The following is a 13724-nucleotide window of genomic DNA, read 5'->3' on the forward strand; positions in this document are numbered from 1 at the left end:
CATTTGCCAAAACCAAAAAAAATCCAAAAAAAATAAGAAAAATGGAGAGACCCCTATATAATTTGGCATTATGGTTAGTTGAGGAAATCGTCTATAGATTTGCATAGAATTGAAGCGATCGCGATTTAAGATCTCCCACTGTGCGCTGCGGCGATTTAATGAGATTTCTTTTTTAATACTCAACTGTTGTTGTTGTTGTTGCTGTTGGACATAAGTTGTTGTTTTTATAGTTGTTGTTATAGTTTTTGGCCCACTTTACTTATTATTTAACATTGATCGCTTGGGCCGTTTGTAATTGGCATTTGGATTTGGTCAGGCGATTTGACCCACTCTTGAACTCGTTTCACAACATTTGAAATGGAAAGTGTTTGGCCCAAAGCATCCCAATTGAAAGCGAATATAAATGCGAATACGACTACGACTACGACAACGAATACGAATACTCTCTGTATTCGATTGCCAAAACAATTTCACATTTTAATTATCTTATCTGAGCACTTTGGCATGGCCTTTGTCTTTTCTGTTTTTATTTATTATTTTTTTTTTTTTTGCTACAATTTTATTGGCCCAAATGATGTATCTATGTAGCTGCTTTGGTTATTGTAGCTGCAAAGACATCAAAAATGCAATTCTTGTTTAGCCGCTTTGAAGTCAGCCGCCTTTTAAAGTTTGTATGTGTGTTCAAATACGTTTTATTGATAGCAATTATTGTATAGTCCAAACTCGAACTCAAAACTCGAAATTCGAACGCGTATTTAGAGAATTGACAAATTGGCTTAGCTGAATCGCAAAAAGTTTTGTTGCATTTTATGTTCAATTTACATAAATCGTTGGGTAGTCGTTGACAGCCACGCCCCATGCCCCACGCCCCATGCCACACTCCTCGGCAAAACGGAACGCTATCTAATGCGCGGTCAACATGACGTATGAGTAATCTGATTTTTATCTATTTTTAATTATTTGCGCATATGTTCAGATGTATGTGATTGAAGCACAATGGCCAGGGTCATTAATCAGTGCACCACAGCACCAGAGAACCACAAAGTCGAAGCCGGACTAAAAACCCCAAGCAAAGACTCCAAGCCAGGTGCCTACGTGCTTGATTAGCTCAATTTTTCATGCAGTTGGAGTCTCGTAAGTCATGGTTCTCCATACTCCATACTCCATACTCCATACTCCATGCTCAAATCCACATCCATAGCCTTAGCCACATCTATTAGCTGGCTAATTCCATGTAAGAAATCATAAACCAATTTATATGTGTTAAACGCCATAAAAATATGAAAGTTTTCATCATAATCGAGTCTGTCGTGGGAATTACCTTTTCGTAAATCAGTGAAAACGGAAGAAGAGCCCACTCCCGCCCCCCTCATACCACTTCTCCCCTCACACCACCCCAAAAGCGCCCCACACAATTCGTCTTTTCCTATCAGCCATGGAAGAGGCGACAACATCGCTTTGTACTTTTGCGGCCGTGTGTAAATATTTGACAACACATGCCTAATTAGTGCAGCTATTGATGGTGACAGCGGAACACCAACAATAACAACACCAACAACAACAGCAACATCAACACCAGCAACAACAACAACAGCAACACTTGCTGAAGAACGGGGTATGGAAACGGGACTGGAAGTGGATATGGAATGGAACGGAACGACAAAGTGTGAGCTCTTTTACGATGCCGTTTCCTGAGAAATGGCCTCAGTGACTGACTGACTGACTGACTGACTAGTTGAGCCTCTTATCTACCACTCAGTAGAATTGCCGAGTTGGGCTCTAGAGCAGGCTGTTTTCTTGTCTGCTGTTGGCTTTGTTTAGTAAGGCAAAACTTATCAATGGGTAATACTAGTAGTAGGCTTGTTAGCAAGCTAATTGACAATGCCTCGATCGTGTAAAAGAAACATGTGAATAAAACTTCAGATACGTAATGAACTAGTAATTGAATATGGAACGAATGTCTAACTGCATAGATTATTTGAAAAATACTTTCAAAGCCCTAAAATGTCTAATTTAATCAATGATATTTAATGAGTTCCAATACACTCAAGTATCTAAAATAATTTATGAGAATTGTTATTTATGCGCTTATTACATGTACTTTCTTTGGCAATAGAACACATACGTTCACGTATTATGAGATCATACAACACATACATGGACTGATCATCAAGGTGTTTTGTTTAATATTTGTATAACGTTTGTCAACCAATCGTTGACTGCTCGGTTCAAGTCACAATGCCGGGCTACTCGAGAGCCTCATCTTATTAGTATGCCAAAGTTTAATGCCACCCAGTTGACGGTGGTGAAACCGACTCATTTACTCATCTATGACAATCATCACCCAAGAGAACTAAGAACCAAGAAGCAGCAACAGCAACAACAGCAACAACAACACCAACAACAATAATGACAACAACACTTGGCGCATTGGCAAAGTGTTGTGCACAAATATTGACTCAGAGCTTCGCAAGTAAGCGCGATTTAAACAATGGACAAACACAGGGGTAGCAGGGGCAGCAGCAAGGCAACATCGACAACAGGAACTGGGCAACAGTCGGGCAACAGAGGACAAACAATTTGTTGACAAGAGCCAGAAGAAAACACGCTACAATTTCCTTATTTTGGGAAGGGGGAATAGAGGAGTGCACGCGAGTCGAAAGTGCGACTCTTGACTTCAACTCGAACGCCGAGTTCAAAAGAGTTGACCGACTTGTTTAAGAACGGCTCAAAATGTTGCATGTCGCATTCAATTTGCCTTGTGGCTGTGGCAAGTGATAACAAGATTTACAAATCGATTTGCCGACGGCGCTTTGACAAATATGCGAGTGTATAAATATATATTTACGAAAACACTCGTGAAATGCACTTTTGATGATCGCCCAGACACCTGAACAGCTAAACACCTGGACGCCGGAACACCTGAGACACCTGAGACCTGAGTATGGAGACCTGAAACTCCAGAGGTGTTAATCTGCCTGATTGTGGTCTCTGACTTGGAGTTTTGCTTTCTTCTGCCGTCTGCAGTTTATTATCATCAAAATGTATCCGCTCGATAATCAAGTTAATTTGTTTAAATACGATTACTGCGTGCGCTTTTTATTTATAAATCGCTGCATACGTTGAAATCGAAATTAGCCGGGAAAAGACGTTAAAAAGAAAGATTTGCCTCTTTTTAATTTTTTTGTTTTTGTTTTTTTTTTGTTTTACTTTTTGCTTTGAGAAGCGGAAGCATTTTAATGTCTACGAATTAAAAACGCCATAAAATAAGAGAATTTAATTAGCACATTTGGCATGATTATGGATAGTAATTGCTTAACGGCGAATCTATTTTTACGAGCACTTTTGTTAACCAGCAATTTGGGAAAATGACTCAACGCTAATGCTAAGGGGGAAGTAATAAAGCAAAATGATTTTAATATCGAAATTTCAGAAATTAACAAGAATTCTGGCACTGATAAGCAATTGAAGCGTTACTCATTTCGTAATGTAAATTTAATTTGTTGTATTCCTTAAATCAATTATCTCACCTGCATCACCCAATAGTTGTTGTTGGCGGCAAATTGATCACCAATTATAATATCCGTATGCATTTAAGCAGAATTTTTTGCATCAATGCCACACGATGAAAAACCGCAAACTATTTGCTAGCTGTTATTTTGTATATTTGCTGTTATTATTTAGCAGTTATGCTTTATTTAATTTCTATGTTTTGATTATTTTGAAAATATTATATTTATTTATTTTTTTTTTTTTTTTGGGTTTTTTCTCTAGGTCACAAGTCACGACAAGTTCAAGGCACAATAATTAACAACAATTTCAATTTATTTGCATGGCACTGGGAACTCTTCTTATTTTTTCTTTCTTTCTTTCTTCTTTATTTTTTTTGGTGCAACAGAGAATCGCTGCTGCCCTTGTAAATAATGATTTTTGTAAATTTTACAATATATTTCTTGAAAATTTGCAAATTGATTCAATTCATTTGCGAGGGTATGCAAATTGTGAACACACACACACACTCCCACACTCACGCACACGCACACAACTAAGAGTGGAACAACAATTAAGAATCATTCGGCTGCTGTTTCAGATTTCACGGATTTCGGAACACATCCTTTGCCCAAATTGAGCAACCAAAAAACGCCGGCGGCTTTTCTTAACTTCCGCGTTTCTTTTGTTGTGTTTTTCTTTTTATTCTTAGCGTCGCATTTTGTGACAGAACTGATAACAGATAGTTGGGAGCTGTCTCGACTTGTGCAATAGAACAAAATGTGGCTGCTCTAAGATCGCACGATTGCACACGATAAAAACTCGATCAACTCGAAAAGCTCAACACGCGACTGCAGTTTGAATTTCGAAAATATTGGAGACAAAAGTTTCGTGAGTTTCGAGCGCTCGTCGCTGTTTGTTGTCTCTTCGCTGGCGGGAACCGAGTTCGTACTGATTGGACGAGCGAAGGTTTCGCGCAGACGAACCTCGCCAGTCAGCTAGCGGGCCACACAAACACACACACGCACATATACACATCCACAAACTTATACCTGGCCCGCTGGCTAACCAGACTCAGCGACTCTCTTCTCCCCCGCTCTGCCGCTGTGTCTGCTGCACACCTTTGCCTTTGCCTTTGCTGTTGCTGTTGCCTGAGCCGAGCCGACTCACCTCTACCTCTCTGCTCTCCGCTCTCCTCCGCCCGCTCAACGCTGCCAGCCTGCTGCTCAGTGACTTTATGGTTTGCTTGCTTAGCTGACTTAACGCTTGTTGTTTGTTGTTTTAACCACTTTTTGCTCATACTACGTATGCGTCGCAACCAGGTGTGCTCTCCCTGCCTGCTCTACTCTGTTCTCTCTCTCTCTCTCGTCTATCGATGAGGTTGCACTCTTATACGACTCCAGCATTATCAGTCACTCTCTCTGGGCACAGCTGTGTGCCAAGCTGATCTTATTGGAGGTTTATAAGAGAGGGAAAGAGAGAGAGAGAGAGAGAGTTGTTTCTATTGAATGGTTTTGCTCAGATTCGCCATTTTAGTTTTGAGCTTCATTGATGTTGTTAAGACTGCATATAAAGCGAATCATTTGGGTTTAACACGTATTCAAATTATACCATATGACAAATAATATGAATTTAAATTGTATATATTTACATTTTACAAGACGTGAACATGCCAGTTTAAGGCTCATAAAAATAAAATAAAAATAATGCATGAACTGGAATAAACCAAACTGTCTACATATTGTTTTGTTTACCCATAAATTGCAACCGCAGACAGGGAAACAAGGTCGGAATAAATAAATGTTTGTTATGTTTAAAATAATCAAACTTAAACATCAAATATTTTTATATTAAATGCAACTGAAAATCTATTAAATTCTGCTTAAAAAGACTATATAAATCATCTGTTATTCCTTTTGCTTATTTCCCCAATTGTTGCAAATCTTTAACCATGCTATGTGACAAGAGTTAATAGTCGGAAATTTAATAGACCACACACAGCTCTCGCAGCAAACATAATTAAATAAAATAAAATCATAAATTTACTACCTAATATCATTTAAGTACATCACATAGAAGAGCTTGATGTGTTGCCAACCGCAAAATCGATAAACTAACCATTAAACATGTTCCTTATATACACATGTATATCTACATATATATCAGCTATCTTGTACCTATATATGTATATGTGCATATAGTGGCTAGTGGCTAGTGGCCATAAGCAATTCCTTGAATCCGTGGTGCCAGGCATAAAATTATCCCACCGCACGCCACAAACATAAAAGCCATTTTCATTTTGACAAAAACGGAACCGAATAGCAAAAACCACAACCCCCAATCCCTCAACCCCAACACCATCAACCCCCAACCCCAACTCTGCCGGAGTCCATTACGAAAGCTGGTCGCTGGCTTTATGCTGGGCCAGAGGGTGCCATTTCGAGTTTTGGATTCGTGTTTGGATTGTGGTTCGAGTTCGGGCTCGGGTTCAGGTTCGTTTTCGGGTTGGGGGCGACACGCGACGCGACGCGACGCTTGTCTAAACATGGGGCAGTCAATAGAGGTGTGGCCTCAATGGCAGCAGTTTGGCGGCGCAGTCGCCACCGGCCAGCCAATCAGCTGCTGCCGCCGACCGAGCCAAAGAGCAAAAGAGAGCAAGCGTGACTGACAGCTCCAACGAGCGAGTGAGCGAGAGCGAGAGAGAGAGAGCGATGTGTAGCAAGCACTGCGGTTAGTTTTGCGTGTGCAGTGGCAACAACAACAACAGCAAAACACACAACAAAATGAAAATTGAAGTCAAGCGAAAAACAACAAAAAAAAACAGCTGAAAACATGACACGCAGGTGAAGCAGTAGACGGCAGCAGATAGACTAGTTGCGATATAAAAATTCTACTACTGCCTCCCAGCCGTACATGGCTTAAGAGCTGTACGTTAGTTACTAACTCAGATACACACACACACACACACATACATATGTAGCTGCCTGTCTGTCTATTGATAATTGACTGCCGTTGCGGGCACTTCACTCACTCATTGTCTTTCTCTCTGTCTCTCTAGCTGTCTGTATGCTTTTCTCGTATTTACCTCGTGCAAATTTGCCATTAATGCCACAGCAGACGTTACGAGCTACACACACTAACAAACACCTACACATACACACACACACGCACACACACACAAACGAATATACTCATATTTGAGATACAAATGTATCTGCTTTTGGCACTGTCAGTTGCGTTTACTTCTCATTGTTGTTGTTGATTTTTCCACGTCCAAGTTGCTTTGTTTGACACATCGCGCTGCCTGTCTTACACTCGAATGCCATTTTGTCAGTCTTATCTGCCATCATATCGTAATTATATATCACTTGCTTACGGCAGATTGCCAAGAAATCATCTCGAATCAAAATATGATATATTCCTAGAGACTAAAACGTTTGCCAGATTGGACAACAAATGTGTGTAAAAGCATTTGTAGAAACCCAACCAGATTCTTATGTAGAGTACTATTAAGAATTAATATAACTACTTAATTTATACTTAGTCCCTTAGCCCTTATGTAACTTTTACTCTAAATGCATTTTATTTCTGAGTTAAATTTGGCTTTAACATTCAATTACAAGTTGCATTTAAGTCAGAAGTCCGCATAATACTCATAATAATGCTATGCTTCATTAATAATTGGGAATTGTTCTTTTGTTATTCGTTTTTCGTTGTGAAATGTATCAATATTGGCGCTTTTATGTCACAATTTTCGAGACTCACAATAAATATTCAAATTCCTTGTAATCCACACCCGCAATCCTCTTTCCAAATGTTGTTCATTGATTTTCTTCCCGCGATATCTGTGGGATTTATGGTTGCTACCCCTTCCCTGTGCCACCCCGCTGCCCCACACGATGGCTCACAAAGTACCTGTTGTTTTTTGGTATTTATTTATTTGTTCTGGGCACTGCAGCTCTCGGTGCCCAATGTGACCTTATCGTTCAACTCACATGATTAATTACACGCTCAACTGTCCCGAGGCTCCTGTTGCCCATTCCCTTGGCCTGCAGTTCCAAATTCGTTTCGGTTGAATCTGTGGCCAAAATATTGTCACGCTTCGAGACAGGGCAACAAACGCTGCCGAAACTCTCTGAGGAATACGGAATATATCTCGAGTGAATCGGCTGGGTTACTTGCTTGATTGATTCCACTTGGCGGCACTTGTTGATAACAACTAAAGGACAACATGCAACGTATTCAAAATTGGTTTCAATTTATTTGTCGCCCCGGAGACACTCGAAGATTACGCTGCAATTTGTTTTGTCTCTCGATTTTCACTAGAACTGCTTGTTTACTCGGATCTTCTATGAAAAGCACTCGCATCAAATCGAATCGAATCGAATCATTTGTTTGCATAAGGCATTTTAATTGAATTCTCAGCGGATTCGAGGCAGGCCACACTGAATATGAGTTCCAGCTAACTGCATAGATCTATAGAGATATAACTATAGAAACATTTACCTGGCAAATTAAACATTAACCCAAATCAGAGCTGTGACAAACAAATGCGAATTCTATGCAAATGTCAGTCAAGATGCAACTGCATCAAGTCAACTGCAACAATCAACAATCGCAATTTATGCGAATGCTAATCAAGTTAACACCATAAAGGCTAAGGCTACAAGCCGCGATGTCTCAGTCTCGCGACAGCGTCTGACAATTTTTAAGTGCGTATCTGTGTCGCGGCTGCTGGCTGCTGCCAACCAAAACAACAACAACAACAACAGCAATACCAGCAACAACAATTATTAATGATTTTGCTAAATGTTACAGAAAATAATAACAGCAAACTGAGCAACTGAGCAGAGCCTTTTAACAATTACAAATGCACACAAAATGCTTCAAGCCGGCGTTCTCGTTGTTTTCAACACCTTGAAGGCCCCAATAGGCCCGGCTTGCGGCTTGTGGCTTGAGGCTTGAGGCACGAGTACTGTGCCAAGTATTGCCGCCAGCGCCAGCCCACATTCTGTGCAATGCAATGAATGATTCGACATGTTCCAGTGGGCGGCAAGCCGTGGAGGGCGTGCCTGCCAGTGCCGCAGCTAGAGAATCACAGCTAGAGTCACAGCGAGAGCAGCAGCAGCAACCAAAAATAAAAAATACATCAAACCCCCCATCCCAAAAGCAAAAACTGTCCAAAACAACAGGCGGCCTTAGCTGTATTCCATACCCTAACCAAAGGTACCATTAACTTGGTACCATTAACTTGGAGCTAATACTAAAAAAAGGCATCCAAAATGTGAATATAAAATTCATATTTACCTTTGACTTAGTGTCAAATAAATTTCTGTATTCCATACTTATTTCGTAGAATTTAAGAATGAAGCCTAAGACTAGAAAAATAAAAGGAAGTGAAAAAATGACAGGAACTATAATAACAGGATGATTTTGGAAATAAGTCATACAATAATAATCATATATCAATAACCGATAAACAGTATACATTTACTTATTTATTAATATTAATATTATTAGTATTATTAATACTTGCAAATAGTCTTACAATTACCGACAAGGCTGCAGCCAAACATGAAAGAGAATAATATAAAAGTACAATAAGTTTGTGGCTAACAATGATGCAAACTAGCTTTTAGTGCAAGCAAAAACAAGCTTAAATAGATATGAATTATAAATCGATTAATTATAAGTACATTTGGAAGAGTCTTTAAAATTCGGTGTGCTATCATAAATGGCCCGTAGTTAATTTTTTATATTTTACAATTTTGACATTTAGCGCGTGCGCAAATGGAGAAAGAAAGAGTCATGATCATGGAGGCAGATCACAGATCAATATGAATGTATGTGTGTGTGTGTGTGTGTGTGTGTGTGTGTGTGTGTGTGTACGTGTGTGTGTGATCGGGGCGATAGTTTGTAGGGGCCACTTCAGGTGTTGTTAGCATCGTGAACCGAAGACGATCCGACACACTTACGCGCGTTTTTGGTATATTTTTTGAAAACATCATTTCTATGATCGCGTTAATCACCTTCAAGCCCACTCAAATATGACACTCGAGTGGACGTGGCTGGAGCTCGCGCTCGAGGATGCGGGGCAAGCTCGATCATTGCTTACTCAGCGGGTTTTTTTTATACATTTTATTGTCTTGAGTTTCGGGCAGCGAGCAGCTGCTAATGATGCGCCTGCAAGAAGACGCACAATTGAAATGAAATTAATTTTTCTACATAATTAATTAAAGCCAACCCCAGTCAGCCAGTGTGGGCAGCAGTTTCATGGAGAAAGCCAACATGCCACCTACAACAACACCTCCAACTTACAACTGCTTCTCCTCTCCTCTCCTCCACTTCCAGCACCTACAGCACATCCAAATTGGAGTAACACCCATGGCAATCAAAGCGCACTCGTATTATTAATTAGACTAACAACCCCCCATAAGGCTTTAACAGCGTCTCCGTTTGCAGTTATGAAATCTGAGCTCCTACAATATGTTGCCTTGAATCTGCTAATAAAACTGAGAAATCATAAATGCGACGACGCACAAAATAATTGCACTACAAAATACATACAGATACATATGTATTCATAATAATATAATAAATTTTCGTGTAATTAAATCATAAAAATAGACACAAAAATAATAAGTATAATGAAATCGTTTGCCAAACCCCAAAAAATCAACACAAACTGACGCAGACAACAACGCAACAATTGACACTGACATCAAAAGAGGAAAACAACTACAGCAACAAAAGCAGCAATAACTAAACAAATAAATAACAGCAAAGACAAATAGCAAAATTTCCATAAAATTGTATATCGATTTTATGGCTGCTTGGAAAACATTACCTATGATAAAGAAATGCGAGCGAAACGCTTGTGAAATTTTCGATTCGATTGAAATTTAAATTCTGATTAGATTTTCGTAGGTAAAAAAAACCAATGCAAAGAAGGGAGGGTGTACTTGAGTATGATATGATGAAATGAATTACCTTATAAGGCTAAAAAGTAATTTATAATTGCTTGATCTTATCTGGAAATCAGTAAGCTTCATGGAGATCTAGATGGTATTATATACGAAAAAGATTTTCAGTAGAAGTATTTCATATCCGTATCCATTTAAAAGAGATATGTTTATATCCATAATAAAGATTTCTCTCCTTAAGCAAAAGTTGGTTTGCAAATTTAAATGCCAAATTCTTTTACAAATGATATTTATAATTTGAAGTTAGATTCTAAGCCTGAAGGAAATGTTCGAAATTTGGGCATTAAGAGAATTGATCGAGTGGAATTTAAAGGCAATCAAGAGCCCGGACAGCATTGAGGGTGCCTCAATCACGGCAAGTCAAATTGCTTTTCTGGCCAAAACAAATGCATGGCCCAAAAATAGTTGACGAATTGTGTTGGCGATAAGAAAATGTCAGAGGAGCATACATGGCACATATGGCTGGGCCACCAGCCAGCTTCAATTAAGTGACAGACAATGGGTCAAAAAGATATGTGGAAACCGCATAGATAATGCCGCCAACGAACTCGTCAACCCGGCTACCGGTTGATCCAAACAAGAGCTACCAAAACAAATTCCAAATGCAGTCAGCCAATCTTGTCGCCTGCAGCTCAGGCTGCGGCTCAGTTTAATGAGCTTATCCATCATCGGAAGCCGATGGAGGCAACAGACTCCGACTACGATTCAGACTCAGATTCAGAGGTGAGCTCCGACGCTGACGCAGTCTCTCATCTGTCACAGGGCTAATAGGTTTCATTAGTCATTTGTCGGCAATCGGTCAGTCTGTGTGAGTTTATTTTAATTTTTTTTTTGTCGACTGCTCTTCGCTTTTTATCAGCTGCTCTTTTTTTGGTCATTTCTCAAAACCAAAATAAAAATTCCGAGTTGTTGGCTGTGCTGTGTGGCTTATTGCCTGCTTGGCTTTGCAGTTTGCGTGTCGACAGCAATTTTCACCTTAATTATATTTGGGGTTTCTTGCGGCGAGGAAGGGCAAAGGGGGAAGCGGTCCTGACGTGCTATCCAGCACGCGCTAATGTTTAATATCCGCCAGGACAAAACGACGCCAGTCCACCAACGCAGACAGTTATGCAAATTTACAGTGTATTCTATTTGTGTGTGTGTTTATCCACGACAAGTCCTGGGCTGCGAGGGCAGTTCGAGCAAAGCGTGTCCTCGTAAATTATTGGAAGACACGCACACACACAGGCACACACATCTCATTGTTTGTCCATTTGGGCCAATGTCCTTTCATGTTCTGGCCACGTCTGCTTTTCGCCATGGCCTCTTTTCATTTTTTTTTTGTTGTATGTATGTAGCCTGCCTGCAGATTAGGCTGACTGCAGCATGGGGAAGGAGAAACTCCCCCGCCCGCTACCCTGTCTATGTTTGTCATCAATATTGGCTCTGTCTTAGTGCCAACTATATAAGTTGCTGTGCGACCCGAGCTGCCATAAAATGTTCAATTAGTTAATGAAAAATTTTCCAATTGGATATCAACATTGACTTCAACTAACGACCGCAACGAGGACGAGCACGGACTGTGCTTTGTGTTTATGGAGGGCTTGGGGGCAGGGACGAAGGGGGGAAGGGTGTTTGAGGAACGCGTTGGTGTCGCTTCAAAATGTCCGTAGGTTGAATTTATGCATGTGATTTATGCACGACAGCGATTGCCAATTACAATATCATTTCTCTTCTTGTCTGCTTCACTTTGCCTTTGCATTTGTTCGTTTTGTACGCTCCTGCCATATATCTATCTGAGTGTGTGTGTGTGTGTGCGTGTGTGAAGTGCCATTAAGAAATGTGTCAAAACAGTTGAGGAATTATATAATTTAAAGGCAGGAAGCAGTGAGAAAGGAATTCACGACTGCAGGTAGAGAAATGTGTGAGTTTTTAAGAATGAAAAAGTTAACAGTTAACAAGCAAGATTGGCGACAATAATATAGAAATTGAAATTTAATTGTTACCTCTATTTAAATTTCAATATTGATCGCTGTTCCTTGGCATTATTTTGCCCTTTTGCTATTCGAATTGGAGCGGAACAATTTGAAGGCCCCGCTGTGAGCCCAATTGATGCTAGAAAGTCAACAACTCTTTTTTTATCTGTCTGTATGTGTTTTTCTTTCTCAGCAAACAGAAATTAAAGCCAAGCAGCGACAGAAACTAAAACAAAAAGCAAAACCAACAGCAAACAGAAGAGCCAACGAGCAGGAAAAACCGACGCATGACACAAATTCACAAAAGGTGGAAAAACAAAGACAATAACAACAACAAAAAAACGTAGAACGACAAAAATTGTACATGGAAATGAAATCGAATGAAGGGAAATGGGGAAAATGAGAACGTATGCGATATGCTCAGAGCAAAAGCAACAACAACTCGCTGCTTGACCGAGCATAGCGCATCAGTTTACTTAATCAAGGGATGGGAGGTGGAGGGGGAGGGGGGCAGAGAAACAGCAGGGGAGGTAAGCGGTAGTTTTACGCATTTGTGTTTGCCATGCCAGCGAATGATAGAATGAGAGTGGGCGGGCAGGGAAAACAAAAGAAAAGCGTAGAGCAAAGTGCGGGAGTTTCCTGTGCGCTATGTATGTGGCTCTAATGAAGCCTGAAATCGATTTGTGTTGTGTTGTGCTTATGGAATCAGTTTAAATTACACTACCTTACAATTGAGTCCAAGCTCTCGCTTGCCAACTGTCCGGTTAGGCAATGAATTAGAACGCATGGAGTCTAGAGTGAAGTCGTGAAAGTTATCTGCCACCCACACTCGCAGAGAGCAGAGCTGAGCAGAGCTGAGCAAAGCAGTGGAATGCCGTAGAAGCCGCCAGCTGTTGCCATCTCGAAATCCTCAAATTTACAACATGCTACCCTCTTCCCAATGCCCCGTTCTTCCCCGACCTGCTCCCAAGCGCAGAACCAGCTTGGCTCGCATCTTTTTATTGTAAATTTACGATCGCTGCGTTTATTTGTTTCTTTCCCCATTTTCATTGTGCTCCGCTCTGGTCTGAGCACTAAGGTGCCCCTGAGTTTGCCCCAGGTGCCGGCTCTCCTTACCTCACGCATTCTGGAATCGCTGGAGTTGCCTGAAGGCTCGCCAAGGTGTCAAGTGTTTTGTGTTATCTGCTCTGCGGTTAGCTTCTTGGTTTCTCTTTTAGACTAAGACGGAGGTCTGTGGACCGCAGCGGCTGCCGCTGCGTGTGTTTCTCAAATTGCGTCAAAAATTATCGCCATTAAA

General features: G+C 40.5%; 1 protein-coding gene across 1 annotated transcript in view; it reads right to left on the reverse strand.

Annotated features, from left to right (window-relative positions):
* Nucleotides 1-3608, reverse strand: part of LOC6557761 (dendritic arbor reduction protein 1) — a 31553-nt gene extending 27945 nt beyond the window's left edge. Inside the window, exon 1 of the mRNA XM_001984341.2 lies at nucleotides 3531-3608. Coding sequence (XP_001984377.2) covers nucleotides 3531-3593 — 63 coding nt within the window. The 5' untranslated portion in view covers nucleotides 3594-3608. The remainder of the gene's footprint in view (nucleotides 1-3530) is intronic.
* Nucleotides 3609-13724: the final 10116 nt, after the last annotated feature.

The sequence above is a fragment of the Drosophila grimshawi genome, unplaced genomic scaffold, assembly GCF_018153295.1.
Source record: "Drosophila grimshawi isolate 15287-2541.00 unplaced genomic scaffold, ASM1815329v1 contig_44, whole genome shotgun sequence".
NCBI classification, from domain to species: Eukaryota; Metazoa; Arthropoda; class Insecta; order Diptera; family Drosophilidae; genus Drosophila; species Drosophila grimshawi.